Here is a 17,474-nt window from a genome sequence, read left to right as displayed (position 1 = left end):
TGATTCAGTTATACTGGAGCTCACATTCTGACACTTAATTTTTTAAAGTTCATTTTGTGAATTTATTTCAAACTGTTAGTTGATAATCCCTTTTTAAATTAAAACTATATGTACATGTATATGTCTGTATATACACACATATATTTATGCATGTATACATCCATGTGTATTGTTATATATATGTGTGTGTGTGTGTATATATATAATTATCCGCTTGATTCTTAGCTTAGCCACTTGCTAGCTCTCTGACCTTGGTTAAATTTCTTTACTTTTCTATGCTTCTTCTCATTTCTAAAGTGGGGAGATAACAGTGCCCATGTTAATGGGTTATTTTGAGAAGGGAGATACTTCATGTGAAATATCTAGCCTATAGGAAGTCTTACTATAAAAAGTGCTACATAATAATGTTATGCTCATTATTTTTGATTTCTGTATTATATAAAAATAATATACTATATGATATGCATTACATACATATATATTTGTACACATACAAATATACACAACAAGGAAACATGTTATATCATACTAGGGATCCTTTTATACATGCTGTTCTAAAATTTTCATTTTTCTCGGAGTTCCCGTCATGGCACAGTGGTTAACAAATCAACTAGGAACCATGAGGTTTCAGGTTCAATCCCTGGCCTTGCTCAGTGGGTTAAGGATCCGGCGTTGCTGTGGCTCTGGAGTAGGCCGGTGGCTATAGCTCCGATTCAACCCTTAGCCTGGGAACCTCCATATGCCATGGGAGCAGCCCTAGAAAAGGCAAAAAAAGACATAAAATTTACATTTTTCTCATAATATGTCATGAGTAGCCAGGAGACAATGTAGTGCAAGGGTTAAGAGCTTAGCTTCTGCCCCCTGACTGCGTGGGCTCCAGTCTTGGTTCCACGATTGTGAGAACTTGGTTAAGTTACTTCAGTTTTCTAGCCAGCAGTGTTTCTTGTACCTTGATGGTAAGAAGAGTACCTACCACATAACAGAGGTATTACAAGGAAAATATGTGTAAAATTCTTAGCATACCTGACATCAAAATAAATACATGAAAGTTATTAATACAAAGGCAATTTATAACGAATAAACATATATTATTCTTGAAAAAGTGGAAGTTTAGTGTTTAGGAAAATATTATAATAACCTGGAATATGTATTTAGCTTTCTCAAAAATTCTTAGCATGGTAACAATAGAGGACATATCAGCAAAGTCTGTTTGAGGAAAAAAAGGAAACTATCAAAATTACTTCCTGCAGCAAGGACAATGGAACACCCGCCAAAAGAGGCTGCCACTTAACAGGATAATGCTATGCATTTATTGCAGCATCATAAATAGTTTTCAGAAGTAGAATCTTTTAAAATATGTTACTACTAAGCATGAGCTTGAATCATCTCCAGATTACTGTGATAATTAGGTGGTGGATACATTTTTAAGAGGAGACTCAAGATCCATTTTAAACATAAATTATTCACTTTTCAAAAGATCTCTCTGATACATGAAACTTTCTTCAAGGCAAGTCTTTAACTTTCTATATGATTTATGGAATCACCCTTGAAGTACATTTGATGGATTTATTTATTGCAGCTTTTATTTTTACTGGAGTTTAATTTGTGCATAGAGCAATATGGGTTAATTTCAGAAAACGTGAGTATTTAGAGGTGCAACAAAAGGAAATGTGTCAATGTTATTTAAAAGCTTTGTCACGAGTACCTGTCGTGGCTCAGTGGTAATGAACCCAAATAGTGTCCATGAGGATGTGGGTTTGATCCCTTGGCCTTGCTCAGTGGCTTAAGGATCCAGCAATGCCATGAGCTGTGGTGCAGCTTGCCAATGTGGCTTGGATCTGGCGTTGCTGTGGCTGTAGTGTAGACTGGCAGCTGCAGCTCCGATTCAACCCCTAGTGTGGGAACCTCCATATGCCATAGGTGTAGTCCTAAAAAGCTAAATAAATAAATAAATAGTTTGTCATAAAGTAGAATTTTCACTTTTTTATGTGTCTACAACAGTAGGGAGCAATTGTGGCCAGATATGTTTAAATAAATTAATCAGCTAGTGCTGCTGATGCACTAAATGAGATGACAGGCACAAAGTAGATGCTCAATTAATTTAACAATCTGGTGTACCTGTTACTGGGGGTTTGTCATGTGCCAGGATCCTCCGGTTGCTGTCTTTTTAAATTTAATTCTGTACAACTCTGTGGGTGCGGCATAACCATCATTTTGCAAATGAGGACATCGAACTTCACAAGAGTTTCACTCAGAGTTAACACAGATCGAAATGGATTGGATGGATTCTGCTCTTTCCTTCATGAGTCATCTGCCTTCTTTCTTACTTTTTTTTTTTTTAAATTTTCCCTCCATCTCTTCCTTTTCCCATTCATCCCTTTTCCTCCTTCCTCCACAAGCAAAATTTCTCACAAGTTGAGGTGGTGGAAGGCACGGTCCTAAAGCTAAAAGCGCTAGATCTTAGTGTCAATCCTATTGCTACTTAATCATGGAACTTTAGCCTAATCAGTTACTTTGGTGGGTTTTGATGCTATTATTTGTGAAACAAACAAACAAAATGCTGAGTTTCCACACCAAGCCTGACTCCATCTGATACTCAGCTGTCAGGACAGGATTTGTAGTCTCTTCTCTATCTTCCTTATCACCAGGGAAAAAATAACCAAAGAAAACATAATCCATATATTAACAGATTTTTAACAAATCAAATAAACATTAAAGCCACAAATTCTTTTACAAATGGCCAAACGAAAACTAAGATATTTTATAAGAATAAACATAAAAAAGATAAAAATCCCTCCTTAAGAAACAAAGCTTTTGAGACTGAATCTCACCTCCGAATTAAAGCATATGATACTTAAAAGAGATAAAACTAAACTAAATAATGCCAAGTAAGGAAAATAAAAGGATGGGCACAGATAATAGCAGGAAAATACAATTAAAAGGAAAGTAAGAATTGTATTAGCAACACAAGATGAAGTAGAAGAGAAATAACCTAATATTTAGAGAAAAATGAACTCAAGGAGAAGTGGGAAAATAGATAAATAATTAGAAAAAAGTTGTCAAAATATTAAAGGTAAAAGCAGCTTTTGTTCTAAACAGATAATGTGATTTCAAACTTTTAATAAATTCTATAAAACATATTCTAAAACCTAGAGGAAGAAAAAAACTGAATTTTATAAACCAGCATAATTATAGCATTGAAACCCTGACAAAAACAGCAGAAACCAAAAAATTCAGACTTATATATAAATGAACTTTTAAAAATACTCTGTAGGATCCTAGTAAAATAAATTTAGCAAAATATTAAAGGAACCCTACTTTGTGTTCAGGTTGGATTTTTGAAAGGAATATAATTATAGTTTCATATTAGGAAAAATATTGATATAAAATATCACATCATGCAACCAAAGGGAAAAAAATGACATGCCATAGTTTGAGGCTTTGTGTCTTTCCAAAACGTACATGTTGGAATCCTGATGCTCAGTGTGATGGTATTAGAAGCATATCTTACCAGCACCTTGATTTTAGATGTCCAGTCTCCAGAACTGTGAGCAAATAAATGTCTGTTGTTTTAAGCCACTCAGTTAGTGATGGTTGGTTATGGCAGCCCTAGGAAACTAATACAGCCTATAATGGGTACGTTCATGCCTGTAAGCATTGTTATACTTGACTGTGATGTATAACTCTCAAACCTACTCTTGTCACACTTAACCAAAGAAGTATTTTAATAGAAACTTAAATTTAAATAATTTTTCGAAAAAGTATCATGCTATGAGTCATTTTCCGAATTGGAGAGATATATGTTGCAAAATCAAGCTGTGCAAAGATGTTGTATGTTAAAAAGATTGGGAACCATGATTAATTGCTTCAAAAATTCTAAAAATCAAGTCTAAGTCCTAGTAGCAGTACATAATATAATAATACATACATGGAATGGCATTATATTTTTTAAAAAATCTGTCCTTTTATTTATTCATGGATCAAATACTTTACTGAGCTTTTATGAAGTTCTTGGCACCTAATGAATCAGGCAAATGTCCTGCTTTGGAGAAGCTTGCAGTCTTTCAGGGAAGTTAAGGAATTTAGTTAAAAACTATTTTTACATGATAAGAAAAAAGGAAAGGGAGCACAAAGTAAGTTATACAGAAACTCAAATGGAAGAGGTCACTTTTAGCAGGGCTGAGCATGGAAGTTATGACCAAAATGTAAGTTGGTCCTTGAAAAACTTGGTCACAAGAGGAAGACCGTTCAAGTGCAAGATACACATAAGCCAAAAGACAGAATTGGTGATAAGAGGGATTACTTGAAACTCAGCGGGTAGGACAATTCATAAAATGTTTGCAGCCACTCTGTTCCATTAACATCCATTAAAACCAAGCGTAATCAGTGAGTTGGCTGAATCATGCCATTATCAGAATCAAGGCCTCCAAAGTTAAAAAAACAGTTGGGAAGATAGATTTAAGTAGAAAATTTGCTGTCATGACTTATGAGATTCTTGGGGGAAGAGCTGGGGCGGTATGTATGTGGAGGAGCTATCTGGCAAGCCTGGACTGCAGAGACCCCAAGAACAAGCACTCCCAGGTCTTTGCTGGAGGCCAAGAATACACAGTTTCACTTGGTCTGGTTCTGCAGCTCTATGTGGCACCATATCTCTGGAATGGTTGTTAAAAAAGATAGGTTGTCAGCTTCTGAGGAGTTAATACAACTGGAAATTCCTTGAGATGATTCACAATAGAAATTTTAAAATTTCTTTATAAGATTTTTCAAGATAATCTAGCAGAATCAGCCATCTTATGGTAGAGAAGCTCTGGAATTAAAGTGAGAGGGTCTAGGAAATGATATATATATATTTTTTCATACCCTGATTATTTTCAAAACAGACTTGAAGCACCTTACAATAGAAAGCCCAGATAGAGTAAAAAAAAAGTCATCTAGAGTTAGGTAATGTGAACCAATCGCTGTTATTGGCTAAGATTATGTATGGTGGGGTTTTTTCGTCTGTTTGTTTTTTGGTTTTTGCTTTGTGTTTTGTTTTTTTCCGATTTATTGAAAAGGAAAAAAACAAAAACAAAAACCTTAGCAACAATCTAAATAAAGTGGATAATTAGAAGTGTTTTTGTTTTGTTGTGTTTTTGTTTTGTTGTGTTTTGTTTTAAACAGCTTGGGCAACAAGCAAACAGATGAAACCTTAGAAGCCAAAGATGAAGAAGCACAATTGCGTATTCTGCAGAATACAGTTCTGATTCGTTATTTTCATTAGTGAACTTCCCTAGTTTTGTATTTCCTAGAACAAGAGATATGCTTTCTTAAACTGGTCAGATAGGTAAAGAGCCATCCTATATCTGAAGTGTGTAAGTCTGTATCACTTAAAGTCTTTGCCACTATTCAAAAACTGACTTAAAAAAGAGACTTAAAAGAGGTTTTTTGTTGCTATTCATGACTTGAGAAACAGGGATATCACAAATTTTAGCCAATACTGTTTTTAAATGAAAAAGCAAAAATCATTAAGTATTGTTTTCAAATTTAAGATAAAATCTGGAGCAAAATTTAGAGACATACAAACATTTTTCACTAAGTTTAACTACTATTAGGCAGCATTTGGGGTTTTCTTTTTCCCCTAGGGAAACCTCTAACTCTCAGTGCTTCTGAATGTGTGAAAACCAGAGGACCATAGTACCAGTGTTTTTCTTTGTAAACTATTCCTGGCTTGGCATTGAGACTCCTCATGATTGTACCTGTGCCACTGTAGAGTTTTCCACAGCCTGGCTTCCTCATGCTAGTATTCAGCTGTGGCGAGTTAACTGGGTCCCACTGCTGCCTGCATATTTGCACATGCAAATGTATGCATACATTTTGGACAGGGGGTGGAAGAGCAAGGCAAAAAAATTGCCCTCTCATGTACCATTATTACTTAATTAATAGAAGAATCAAACTGAGTTTTTAATTTATTTTTTTTCTGGACTGGTCTAGGAAATATTAGCTTCCTCCCTTCCTCCTTTCCATGCCCTCCCCTCCCTTCCTTCCTTCCTTCCCTTTTCTTTGTGCCACACCTGCGACATATGGAAGTTCCTGGCCCATGGATTGCATCCACCCACAGCTGAGACCTACACCGCAGCTGCAGCAACACAGGTTCCTTTTAACTGACTGCTTTGGGCTGGAGAACAAGCCTGCACCTGCAGAGACTGAAGTTGCTGCAGTCAAATTCTTAACCCACTGCACCACAGCTGGAACTCCCAATATTAGTCTTCAATAACAGAAAAGTGAGCTTTAGCAATTAAGCTCCTCAATAAATATATTTTGTCAGAGAAACTAATGGCCTCTTGACTAAGTCTTATCGTCGAATAAATGGCTCTAGCAGATCAAGCTATTTCTTAAAGGCATAACCTTTCATTTTGTTTTTTTCTTTTTCCTTTTAAACTGAGGGTGTTAAATACATGGATGGCAGTGCAGGAGCACCAACACTGTGACCAGAAAACTATGACCATCAGACATTAAGAATAGATCATAATAGTCTTTATTCCCTGAGCCTGCATCTGGTCTCAGACCTTTCTCAGCAGGAAACTCTAGAAAAGTCACTAGGAACTGATTAGTACTAAATGCAACTTATAAAGTTTTCTGTCTTCACTTTAAATTTTATCAATATTTGAAACTACTTTTTCAATTTGCTTATCCTAATGGTATTTTCTTTTTCTGGGCATGGTTCACAAGGCCTTTCATGAGCTGGCACGTAAGGGTTTTGTTTGTTTGTTTGTTTCCCTGTGTTTTTGCTTGTTTTCCTTGTGAGACTATTAGAATTTATTAAAGAAAACCAGATTTGGTAGTACCTGCAGGTATAACCAGTGTAGATGGGCTTAAACGCCATACCGCTAAATTTTGCTCATTTCTTTGAACAAATGATTGTTGAGTATGTATTATATTGTAGCTTATTCTCTATACAGAAAATAAAAGACAGAGTTCCTGCCTTCAAAAACTTTATATTTTAAACAAAGAAAAAATATTTTAGGAAGTCATTTGTTCTGTTTTCAGGAAGCTCGTTTGGACTGTCAAAATGCTTTCATAAACTTTTTCAGATAAGTAACAGTATCAGATACAAACTCTGTATGGAGCATTCTTCTGAAACAATATTAGCCAGTTTGCAGTGCCTGTGATCAACACCAACTGCTCCAAATTTGGGGGGAAAGGCATGAGCGTGTGTATGCTGTGTATGATACAGGAATGCCACTGAAATCCAACTTAATCCATTAACTCATAAAACAGATTCAGTGTTTGTTTAGTGCTTGGCAATACACTTTCTCCAATTTCAAAACTCACTGGAAACCCCACTCACATCTGCACTTACATTTTCCTTCTAAAATTCTTCAAAATAATCTTTGTAGAATAGGAACACCAAACAGTTCATGTAAGTAGGATTGACATTCCCATGACACCTGACAACTTGGCACATTGGGAAGAACGTGGTCTTTGATGTCAAGAAAGACCTTCCAGTCTCTTTTATGTGAGCCTTGGCAAATCAGGTGACATCTCTGAACCTCATTTCTTCAGCTTTTGAGTAGGGATATTATCTATCTGCCAGGACCATTTTAAGGATTAAAGGGATAATCCGTATTAAAATCTTGTCACATATTAGGCTCTTCATGAAAATTAGCTATTACTCTCCTTCCTGTTATCATCAGTAGTAATACTGTTATGGGATGTAAGTTAGGCTTATATTGATCATTTATTTAATGAGTGCTTACTGAACAACCTCTGCTGTTCCCAGGGTCCTGTTTTGTGTTCTATAGGGATGGGCATGATACAAACACATGAATTATTCCTTCAATGGTCTTATTTTCTAGTTTGGAAAAAACATGTACATGGAGGAGGAAGTACCAGAGAAAGGCAGACCGAGGGGTATAGGGCTCAGAAGGAGGGAAGAGTCTAACTTTATTGGGAACTGAGGTAGAGGAGAACACAGCTCTGTTCACCCGCTCCACTGGGTAAGTGGATCCTTCCAGGTCAGTTGGTTCGAAACAAAACTACCCCCTCCTCCTCTGAAATCTCTGACATTCTTTGCTGTTTCCAGTGGCTGTTAGTGGCCTCTTCTTCTAGGGGTCCCTCATTTGGGCCTCGCAGATTGGAAAGGGACATTAAAAGATCTTCTCCTTCTTTCTCCTGACGGATCTTATGAATTTAAAAAAATATATATGTATTTTTTGTAAGGTATGCTTTCCTTGTAAGGTATGAAGCAACTGTGTACCCATCTCTTATCTGCCTGTGGGCATCTTTATTTTAGTTTCATATTATAAACCCCTTGGGTAGTGAGGTTCTAGATTTTCCACATAATTACCTGATGTTTGTCCAAATTCATGGCAATTATTTGGCTCTCTTTAAGCAGTTTGTAGTCATCATTTACTTTTATTTTTTTTATTGTAATTTATTTATTTTTTGCTTGTTAGGGCCACACCTGTGGCATATGGAAGTTCCCCAGCAGGGGCTGAACTGGAGCAACAGCTGCCAGCCTGTATCACAGCCATAGCCATGTGGGGTCTGAGTCCTGTCTGCTAACTACACCATAGCTCATGGCAACGCCAGTTCCTTAACCCACTGAGCAAGGCCAGGGATGGAACTCGCATCCTCATGAATACTAGTTGGATTCATTTCCGCTGCGCCAGTGAATTCATCATCGCTTACTTTTAACAGGTACACTGAAGTTGTTTAAATTTTAGAGTATATGACCGAACTTGAGATTTGGGAGATGCAGCTTTACAGAATTAAAGATTCATCCTTCTCTAATCTAGGCAATGACTACAATATAACTCACATGATTCCCCCATTTTTGTTTAGAAACTCCCTGCCAAACCCAAACCTTGCTGTAAGAATTACTTTCTGTAAGTAACATGATAGCTATATAAAAGGCATTTCACAACTTTTATTGATTGTTTCTTGTTAAGTCTAGCAGGAATAGAATTAAGATGCTGTCTTCTTCATATATTAAACATGCATCTATATACACACCCACATCTGCACATACACACATTGACACAGTGCCATTTCCTTTAAAGTCAGACACAAGTCAGGCATGTCTGTTGTCGCAATGTTATTTCACACTGTTTTAGACAAATCAGCCGTGCAAATTGGTAAGAAAATAAAGAGCTATAAATACAGAAAAAAATCCAAATTGTGAACTTCATAAAAACCCAGGAAACCATCTAAAATCTTACCGAAATGAGAAACCAATCAGGTAGCAGGTTAAGAAATCAATATGAGGCATTCCCATTGTGGCTTAGTGGGTTAAGAACCCAGCCAATATCCATGAGGATGTGGGTTTGATCTCTGGCCTGGCTTAGTGGGTTAAGGATCTGGAGTTGCTGCAAGCTGTAGCATAGGTGCAGATGTGGCTTGGATCATGTGTGGCTGTGGCTCCATGAGGTGTAGGCCAGCAGCTCCATCTCCACTTTGACCAGAACTTCCACATGCTGGGTGTGTGGCCCTACAAAAACCAAAAGAAGTGAATATATGAAACTCAAAAATTTCTTATTTAGCAAAGAAAGATCAGGTAAGAAATACAATGGTAAACATTCTGTTACAAAATACGGCGTAATACATAAAATATTTAGGAATAAACTTAAAAAATAGAAGTCTGGAGTTTACATGAAGGAAACTATAAAACTCCATCAGAGATCATAAAAAAGGAGGAAAAAATGAAGAGTTACACTTGGTTCTTGTGTGAATACTCTCGTGATGCCATTATTCACTGAGCAAAGCTGTGTGTTTAACACAGTCTTGATAATTTTTTATTAAATTATTGTAAAGGTCATCTGAAATAAAAACTAGCATAGTAAAAAATTTCTGAAAGGAAACAGCAGTTGAGAAATGCGTTGAGGTGCCAGGTATTCAAATATGTTAAATGCAGGATGGCCAATGAGCATTTGGATAGATGTTGACGACACTAATAATGAAAGAAATACAAATTAAAATAAAAATGGGAGTTTCATTTTTATTTTTTGACAAATACTAAAAATAATAAAACTAGTTCTTGTGACTACAGGAATCAAGGATTCTTATACTGTTAATACAAGTGGGTACAATTTTCTTGAGAGAAATTTGGGAATATATTTCAAATTTTTAAATGTGTACACTCTTAGGGTTATGCACCCAAGTAAGTATGTATGAATGATGTGATAAATCAATTGTTTTGTTTGGAAATTTTTCTTATGTAAATAAGATGAGTAACTCAAAGATATAGGAACAAGAATATTCTTTGCCCTTTTATTTATAAGCAGGAAGAATACAGATAAATAAAAAGAAAGAACTAGGCTAAGAGCTTATTTATGAAGAGTTGTCTTGATCATTTATATGATAATCTACTTAATGCAAGAGCAAGAATTTTTAATGGTTAGGCCAAAAAACAGGCTATATATAATACAGAAGTATGATATATCATCTAAAAATATGTAGATATATACAATTGGCTCTCCATATTCATAGGCTCCTCATCCATGGATTCAATCAAACCACAGATCAAATATCTTTTTAAAAAATCCAGAAATTTTTAAAAAGTGAAACTTCAATTTTCCATATGCCTGCAACCATTTACATAAAACTTATATTTTATTTACAGCTATTTACATAGAATTTACATTGTATTAGGTGTTATAAGAAATATAGAGATCGTTTAAAGTATGCAGGAGGATGTGTATAGGTTATACACAGGTACTGTGCCATTTTATGTGAGGGACCTGAGCAACCCCAGGTTTGGTTTCTGCTGGAGTCCTGGACCTAATCCCTCATAGCAGCTGAGGGACACCTGCGACTGGAGACAGAGGGGAACACACGTGACAGAGTGTTCACCAACATGGTAACTTCAATTTCCAGGTGGAGTGATTATTTTTAATAACCTTTGTTACTTTTTTAGTTCTTCCTTTGAGTATGGGTACTTAAATATAAGCACCTCAACTTTTAGGTATCTGTGATTCTTGCTGTAACTATGGCTACTTAGCCTCCTTTCCCGTGGGCCTTGAGCAGATATTTCAGCTCTCACGGGGCAACAACCACCTTCTTTCTTCTCATCAGTAGATTTCCCTTACCTCTGGTTTTTTCTTGCTAAGCCACAACAAGAGGCTGCTTTTTCATCACAAGGGCTAAAATCCTCTCTGAGAATACGGATATCTGAGCTGTTGCCTGATGTTCCTAAAGCTGCCCTTGTCAGTATAGGGTGAGTTCTCGGGAGTCTGTTAACTGGTGGCCAGCCTCATTCCTTTCCATTGCGACCAGGCAATGCTACATTTCCCACCACAGTCCTCCATGTTTTTTGCTTCAGCTGGCTAGATGTTCATACCTGAGACGACCTTGAAAACCACGCTGAAGGTGACAGAGCCTGAATCTTTGCACCAACCTAAAATTGCCTTGGATTATTTCTGAGTGCTCTCCCACAAACACGTGAACACACACCCACACACTCAAACCAACCATACAGACAAAGCCAAAAGCAAACAAACAACGCACAGTTCTGTACTTGAGCCACTGTACTCTTTTGAGTCTATTTGTTATTGGGATACTCAACCCTAAGTGATTCCAAAACTGTGTCATTTTTTTTTTTTTCATTCAATGCTAGACCAGTGCCCTTTCTCCCACTCTGGTTTACATATTGTACCCTGCTCAGCCCAGCTTATATCATGTATCAGAGTCCTTCATGAATAGAGCTCCTTCAGCTGGTGCCCAGTCTCATTCTTCACATGGCTCATCTATGACTTCTCTGATGACTTCACTGTGGTTCTCTTCCTTCCTCTTTTGCTTTCTCCTTAGATATGCATGTTCTGAACTTTCTGTCTGTCAAAACCATCACGGCATTTGATTCACAGAGATTTTTTTTTTTTTCCTTTTTGGCTGTGCCCTGCAACATTCAGATGTTCCCGGGCCAGGGATCAAACCCACACCACAGCGGTGACCAGAGCCACAGCGGGGACAATGCTGGATCCTTAATCACTGCACCACTGGGGAATTCTGATAGAGAAAACATTCAATGCATGTTTTTCCCAATTGATTATCTGTGCTGGAAAGGATTGAGGCTAAGCTAGGACTCCTTTTATACCTGCAAGATACTACCTTATTTCATAGCAAATTTATAAGATGCTAAGTCTGAACTAAATTAATTAGGAGCCTCAGGCATTATGGTCATCAGTGAGGCAGTGGGGTTTAGTGGAGAACACATCAGGGGGACCTAGGTTCAAGTCTGAATCCTGTTTATGAGCTGTACTGTTCTCCCTGACTCTCAGTTTCCTGAGCAGCAAAGTAGACAAAGAAAAAGTAATTCTTGCATGGTAAGTGCATTCTGAAATATAAATGGGATGATCTTTGTAAATCGCTTGGCACTTAATGTGACAAAAACTGACAGATAAATTTGATAGATGGACCATAATGACAATGATAGAAAAAAATGATGAAAAAATCTATAGGAGACAGGGAGAGGAATTGAAAGAAAGAGAGATACTTGGATATTCAAAGGCTAGACACTGGCCTGACCAGATTAAATTATAGTCAATGGTATTTTAATATTACATGTGACTCACAGTTCTTGATACAGCTGCAAAGCTAACAGGGCAACTTGGTCTGCCATGTCTGCTGTGCCCATTCCCCTTCCTCCCCCAAATTTCCATTATTCTCCTTTGACATATTTTATGTGAATATAGATATTTTTGGTGGGTTATTATGCCCCATTGAGATATTAGCACCTTCTAGAGGACTTCATGACTTCATCTCCTTAGTATGTATTCCCATGGAAACAGAATATAGTATAACACAACTGAAAAGGGGCCCCATGTGCCTTTCCTGTATCTATCTTCAAGAACAACATTAACTAGGGGAATGAGGCTGGGAGTATAGGGTTTATGGTGGATTTTCATAGTGATTCCCTTCGCATCTCTCAAAGAGATCTGTTTTTAATAAACTTTACTAGAAATGTAACATTACCGAAAAGTATAATCGAGTGCATTGTATATGTATGAATCATAATAAATGGGGATTAGATAATGTTTTTGCTTACATAAATAGGCTGTTTCACAGTTGGTCTTTATTTTTTAGTGGAAAAATTTGTTTGGGTGAAGCAAGGGACCCTGGATGAAAGGCTTTAGAGTAGGTTTGGCTTATGTTGAATACACGTAAAGTTTATGAATACGCATGAAGTCGACCATAATGCTCTATCAGCTTATGGTTAACTTTACCCTGTGCTGTGCTCAAGCATGTGCTGATCTGTGGGCTCTGTGGGCTCTAAAGATTGCAAACCTCTGAATCTTCGTAAAGCATTACCTTCACGGTAGTTCTTAAATTTGGGGTCTTGAACACCTAACTTGTCTAAGTCTCAGTTTCCTCATTTGTAAACTACAGCTACTGAAAGTGGTGAGCCTAGCACATCTAATACATGAAAACAGATCATTTTGAGTATTCCTCTGCCTCTAAGTGACAAAATGATCTTCAGTGACAGTCATGAAATGAATGAAAAATATAACAGCGGCAAGGAAAGAAATACTACAGTACAATTTTTCTGTGAAAAAAAATATGTATCTATATGCCAATAGAAATTACATTATAAAAAAGAGAAACATTAAAGGATTAATGCTTTTAAATTACACGAATGTATTTTTAAGAGAAAAAATTTTACACCTACATTTACATAATATCATTATAGTTTCTGTTTTCATACACTGTGCAAGTGTGTCAATGATCTTATCAAACTTGGCTCAATAGATGATATAGCCAGACTTGTCAACCTATCCTCACTTATAGTTGATAAAAAATTCTTTGTTTTTGCTAATTTTGTGATTTATTTATCTTCTAGTTTTAGCGGTATAATTGGCATATATAGCCCTCTCTTAAGTTTAAAGCATACAGCATAATGATATGACTTATATCATGATTATCATAATGTTACTAAATATCCATCATCTCATATAAATACACAATTAAAGAAATAGAAAAAATATTTTTCCTCATAATCAAAACTCTTACGATTTACACTCTTAACAACTTTCATATATAACGTATAGTAGTATTACACCCCTAGTATCATTTATTGCATAATTAAACTGGATGTTTGTACCCTTTGACTGCTTTCATCTAAGTCCCTCTCTCTCTGCCTCCTCCCCTGCTACTGGTAACCACAAATTGGATCTTTTTTTCTATGAGTTTATTTGTTTTTTAAGTATAATTGACCTGTCTTCTCCCATAGTTGATCTCATATTCCTTGTTTTTATGAATTTTAATTAAAAAATTTTCTTTCACAAGAATCAAGTGATACACATAGTTAAGAAAAATATCATACATAGAATAAGTTTTATAGCTGCATAAGAACCCCATTTTACAATAAGTTCCAGAAATTATTATGCAGTCTATGTATTGTCTTTGGGATCAATTCTACCAGCTTTCGAATGTCTTTGAAATTTAAAAAAAATTCGCTAAAATAACTTCATTAGAAAAATTATCAAAATTTTCTATATTTTGTAAAATCTGAAAAAATCAAGCAAATGGCTGTATGATAACTAATATCGACATTATTTGAGCAATTTGCTTTAGAATGAGTGTCCAATTTCTTTCTTTTTTTTTTTTTTTTTTTGTCATTTTGCCTTTTCTAGGGCTGCTCCCACAGCATATGGAGATTCCCAGGCTAGGGATCTAATCAGAACTATAGCCGCCGGCCTACGCCAGAGCCACAGCAACGCAGGATTGGAGCCGCATCTGTGACCTACACCACAGCTCACGGCAACACCGGATCCTTAACCCACTGAGCAAGACCAGCGACCAAACCCGCAACCTCAGGGTTCCTAGTCGGATTCATTAACCACTGAGCCACGACAGGAACTCTGGAACAGGTGTCCAATTTCTTGAGAAAATGACTGAGGTGGTCATACATCCCTTTGTACTTTTGATTTCTTCTAGCATTGTAAGATAAGCATCTTGCTTGTTACTTATTCTTCATTCTTCACTGAGATTGTTATCTTTTTTCCCTTGAAAATATTCATTTTTTATATTATGTTAATGTATAGTTAATGACTTTTTGCACATTTCTATATGCTAAACTTCAAGGATTAATTTTAGAGAATGGTATTTTAAGGTACATTGATTAAACTCATTCTGCCTGCTTGTAAATGTTTTGATGCCTAATTAACCTCATCTAAAATTTCACAACAGAAAAATTCAAATTAGGAGTTCCCATCATGGCTCAGCAGTTAACGAACCCTACTAGCATCCATGAGGACGCGGGTTCGATCCCTGGCCTCACTCAGTGGGTTAAGGATCTGGCGTTGCCGTGAGCTGTGGTATAAGTCACAGATGTGACTCAGATCTAACGTTGCTGTGGCTGTGGCCTAGGCCGGAGGCTACAGCCCAACTAGACCCTTAGCCTGGGAACCTCCATATGCCGTGGGTGCAGCCCTCAAGAGACAAAAAGACCAAAAAAAAAAAAAATTCAAATTAATTTATGAGGTAACATTTGCATTATCCAGCCAAGAACACAATACCTCGTACTTTTGCTCTGCTTTAAGTTTTAGATGCAAATCACTTTTTCAAGTAGTCACCCAGAATGTCAGAAATGAAATAACTCTAGTTCTGTTTCTTCATCTTTTTCAGTCGCTATGTTGTTGATGTTCATTCAGAATCACCCATTTGAATATAGGAATAGGGTAATACCACAAGTGCCAGGGATGTGAACTGCACTTGGTGTAAGCTGGAATGGTTTGAAACTGTCACAAAAATAACCTCAACATCAGTGTCCATAGACAGTGCTATTCTGTGCCTGTCAGGGGCTGCCTGGGAGTTCTCTAAATTTACTTCTATATAGAATATAATGTTTATTAAATAATAACTAACAAAAAGTGTTAATTTAAGGCTCACATATGTATTACCGAAACAATAGTAACTGCAACAATTGTTTAGAATTTAGACTAACAAAAGATTTTTCTCAGGGAGGAGTATTTTATCACAGCCACTGTTGAGAATTTCTGGCTCATAGTTGTAATAAAGAGCAGACCAAGTTTTCAATCCATTTTCAGTATTGTTCTATAATCCTTTAAGGATAATGCCCCCCCTCATTGCCTGCACCCAGAGTAGACAGCTCACACCATCCTGCCCTTGGGACCACACTGGCTCGAGAAATCCACTAGGACAAGGACTGGCTTGTGTAAAGTTCTCAACAAAGGCTAATTTTTGAGTTTAGCCACCCCAAACTTTACTCTGCAAAGTATTATCTATATAAGTATACTTGTCATGTATGCTCTATACATTTTCCGAATATCTGTACAATGCCAGACACTGACTGAGCCTTGGGAATACGAGAATGAGGGGGTTCAGTAGTCCCTGCTTTTGAGGAGCATACTGGCCCGTTAATGGGTAAATTAAATCTCAGTCATTATTGGAAATTTTCTTTATATAGCTTCAGAAGAATGGCAGCTGCAAGTGATAGTATGAATGGCTTAAACCGTAATGTTGGTTTAGCGTGCTACCTAGAAGTGTGAGGTCCCAGGTTTTGTTGCCAGCTAAACAATTTCATAAAGGACCCTAGCCCCTTGGTGCTGTGGCTCTATCATCTTCAGTTTGCATGCAGTGCCTCCCCCTGTGGTTACAGGATGGCCGCTGCAACTCTGAGCATCATGAACTCCTCAGTGACTTCTCCTCATGTTTCATTGGCTGAAACTGCAGCACCCGCTCAGCTCTGAGTAAATCACTAAATGAAAGGAAGTGGAATTGTCATGACTGGTTCACACAAATCGTGATTGATTATCTGGGCCTGTGCACATGGCCACATGAATAAAATCAGAGTTTTTTCCTCCAAAAAGAAGTCGAGTATGGCAGTTGAGCGAGGCAGTTAACAGTATCTACACATGTGAGCCAGGAAAACTGTATGCAAACCCTGTGAGGGCATGATTTGTCAGATGACTGCCTCAGTTACTTCTTCATAAATAATAATTGTACCCGACCCTCCTTAGCCTATAAAAATGCTTGAAGCAGAGACTCAGACTTTGGGTTGAAAAAGTTTTTAATTCTCTGTTCATTATTACCTGAGAGAAGACTCTCTTCAGTCTTTAGTCTCCTTTAACTTCAAATGTGGAGTTTAGGATTAGATGAACTTCCAGTTTTCTTCCTTCTTTTAATTTTAATTTTTATTTTAGTATTATTTTTATTTCCCCAATGCATTATTTTTTTCTACTGTACAGCATGGTGACCCAGTTACACATACATGTATATATTCTTTTTTCTCACATTATCATGCTCCATCATATGTGACTAGATATAGCTCCTAGTGCTACACAGTAGGATCTCATTGCTAATCCATTCCATAGGCAATAGTCTGCATCTATTAACCCCAAGCTCCCAATCCATCCCACTCCCTCCCCCTCCCCCTTGGCAACCACTTCCAGTTTTCTTCTTATTCAGACACTGCATGTAATAATTTACTGGTGCCCAGAGTTCATTAATGATAGTAACCTCTTCTTTCCTAAGACCTT

At 36.9% G+C, this 17,474-nt stretch overlaps 1 protein-coding gene across 8 annotated transcripts in view; it reads left to right on the top strand.

Annotated features, from left to right (window-relative positions):
- The window catches only part of LOC146407135 (uncharacterized), a 975,296-nt gene that overhangs the window by 622,729 nt on the left and 335,093 nt on the right, over nucleotides 1-17,474 (top strand). The window contains exon 4 of one of the 8 annotated variants that reach the window (XM_084992969.1): nucleotides 5,161-7,010. The exons of the other annotated variants lie outside the window; for them this stretch is intronic. Coding sequence (XP_084849095.1) covers nucleotides 5,161-5,192 — 32 coding nt within the window. The 3' untranslated portion in view covers nucleotides 5,193-7,010. Of the gene's footprint in view, nucleotides 1-5,160; nucleotides 7,011-17,474 lie in introns of those variants that run through there. 8 annotated transcript variants of the gene reach the window in all.

The sequence above is a fragment of the Sus scrofa genome, chromosome 1, assembly GCF_054392235.1.
Source record: "Sus scrofa isolate SSC_HxYL_T2T_F1_AM1 chromosome 1, Sscrofa_HxYL_maternal_Yorkshire_Landrace_v2.0, whole genome shotgun sequence".
In the NCBI taxonomy this organism is placed as follows: Eukaryota; Metazoa; Chordata; class Mammalia; order Artiodactyla; family Suidae; genus Sus; species Sus scrofa.
This window is presented reverse-complemented; position numbering and strand designations above follow the sequence as displayed.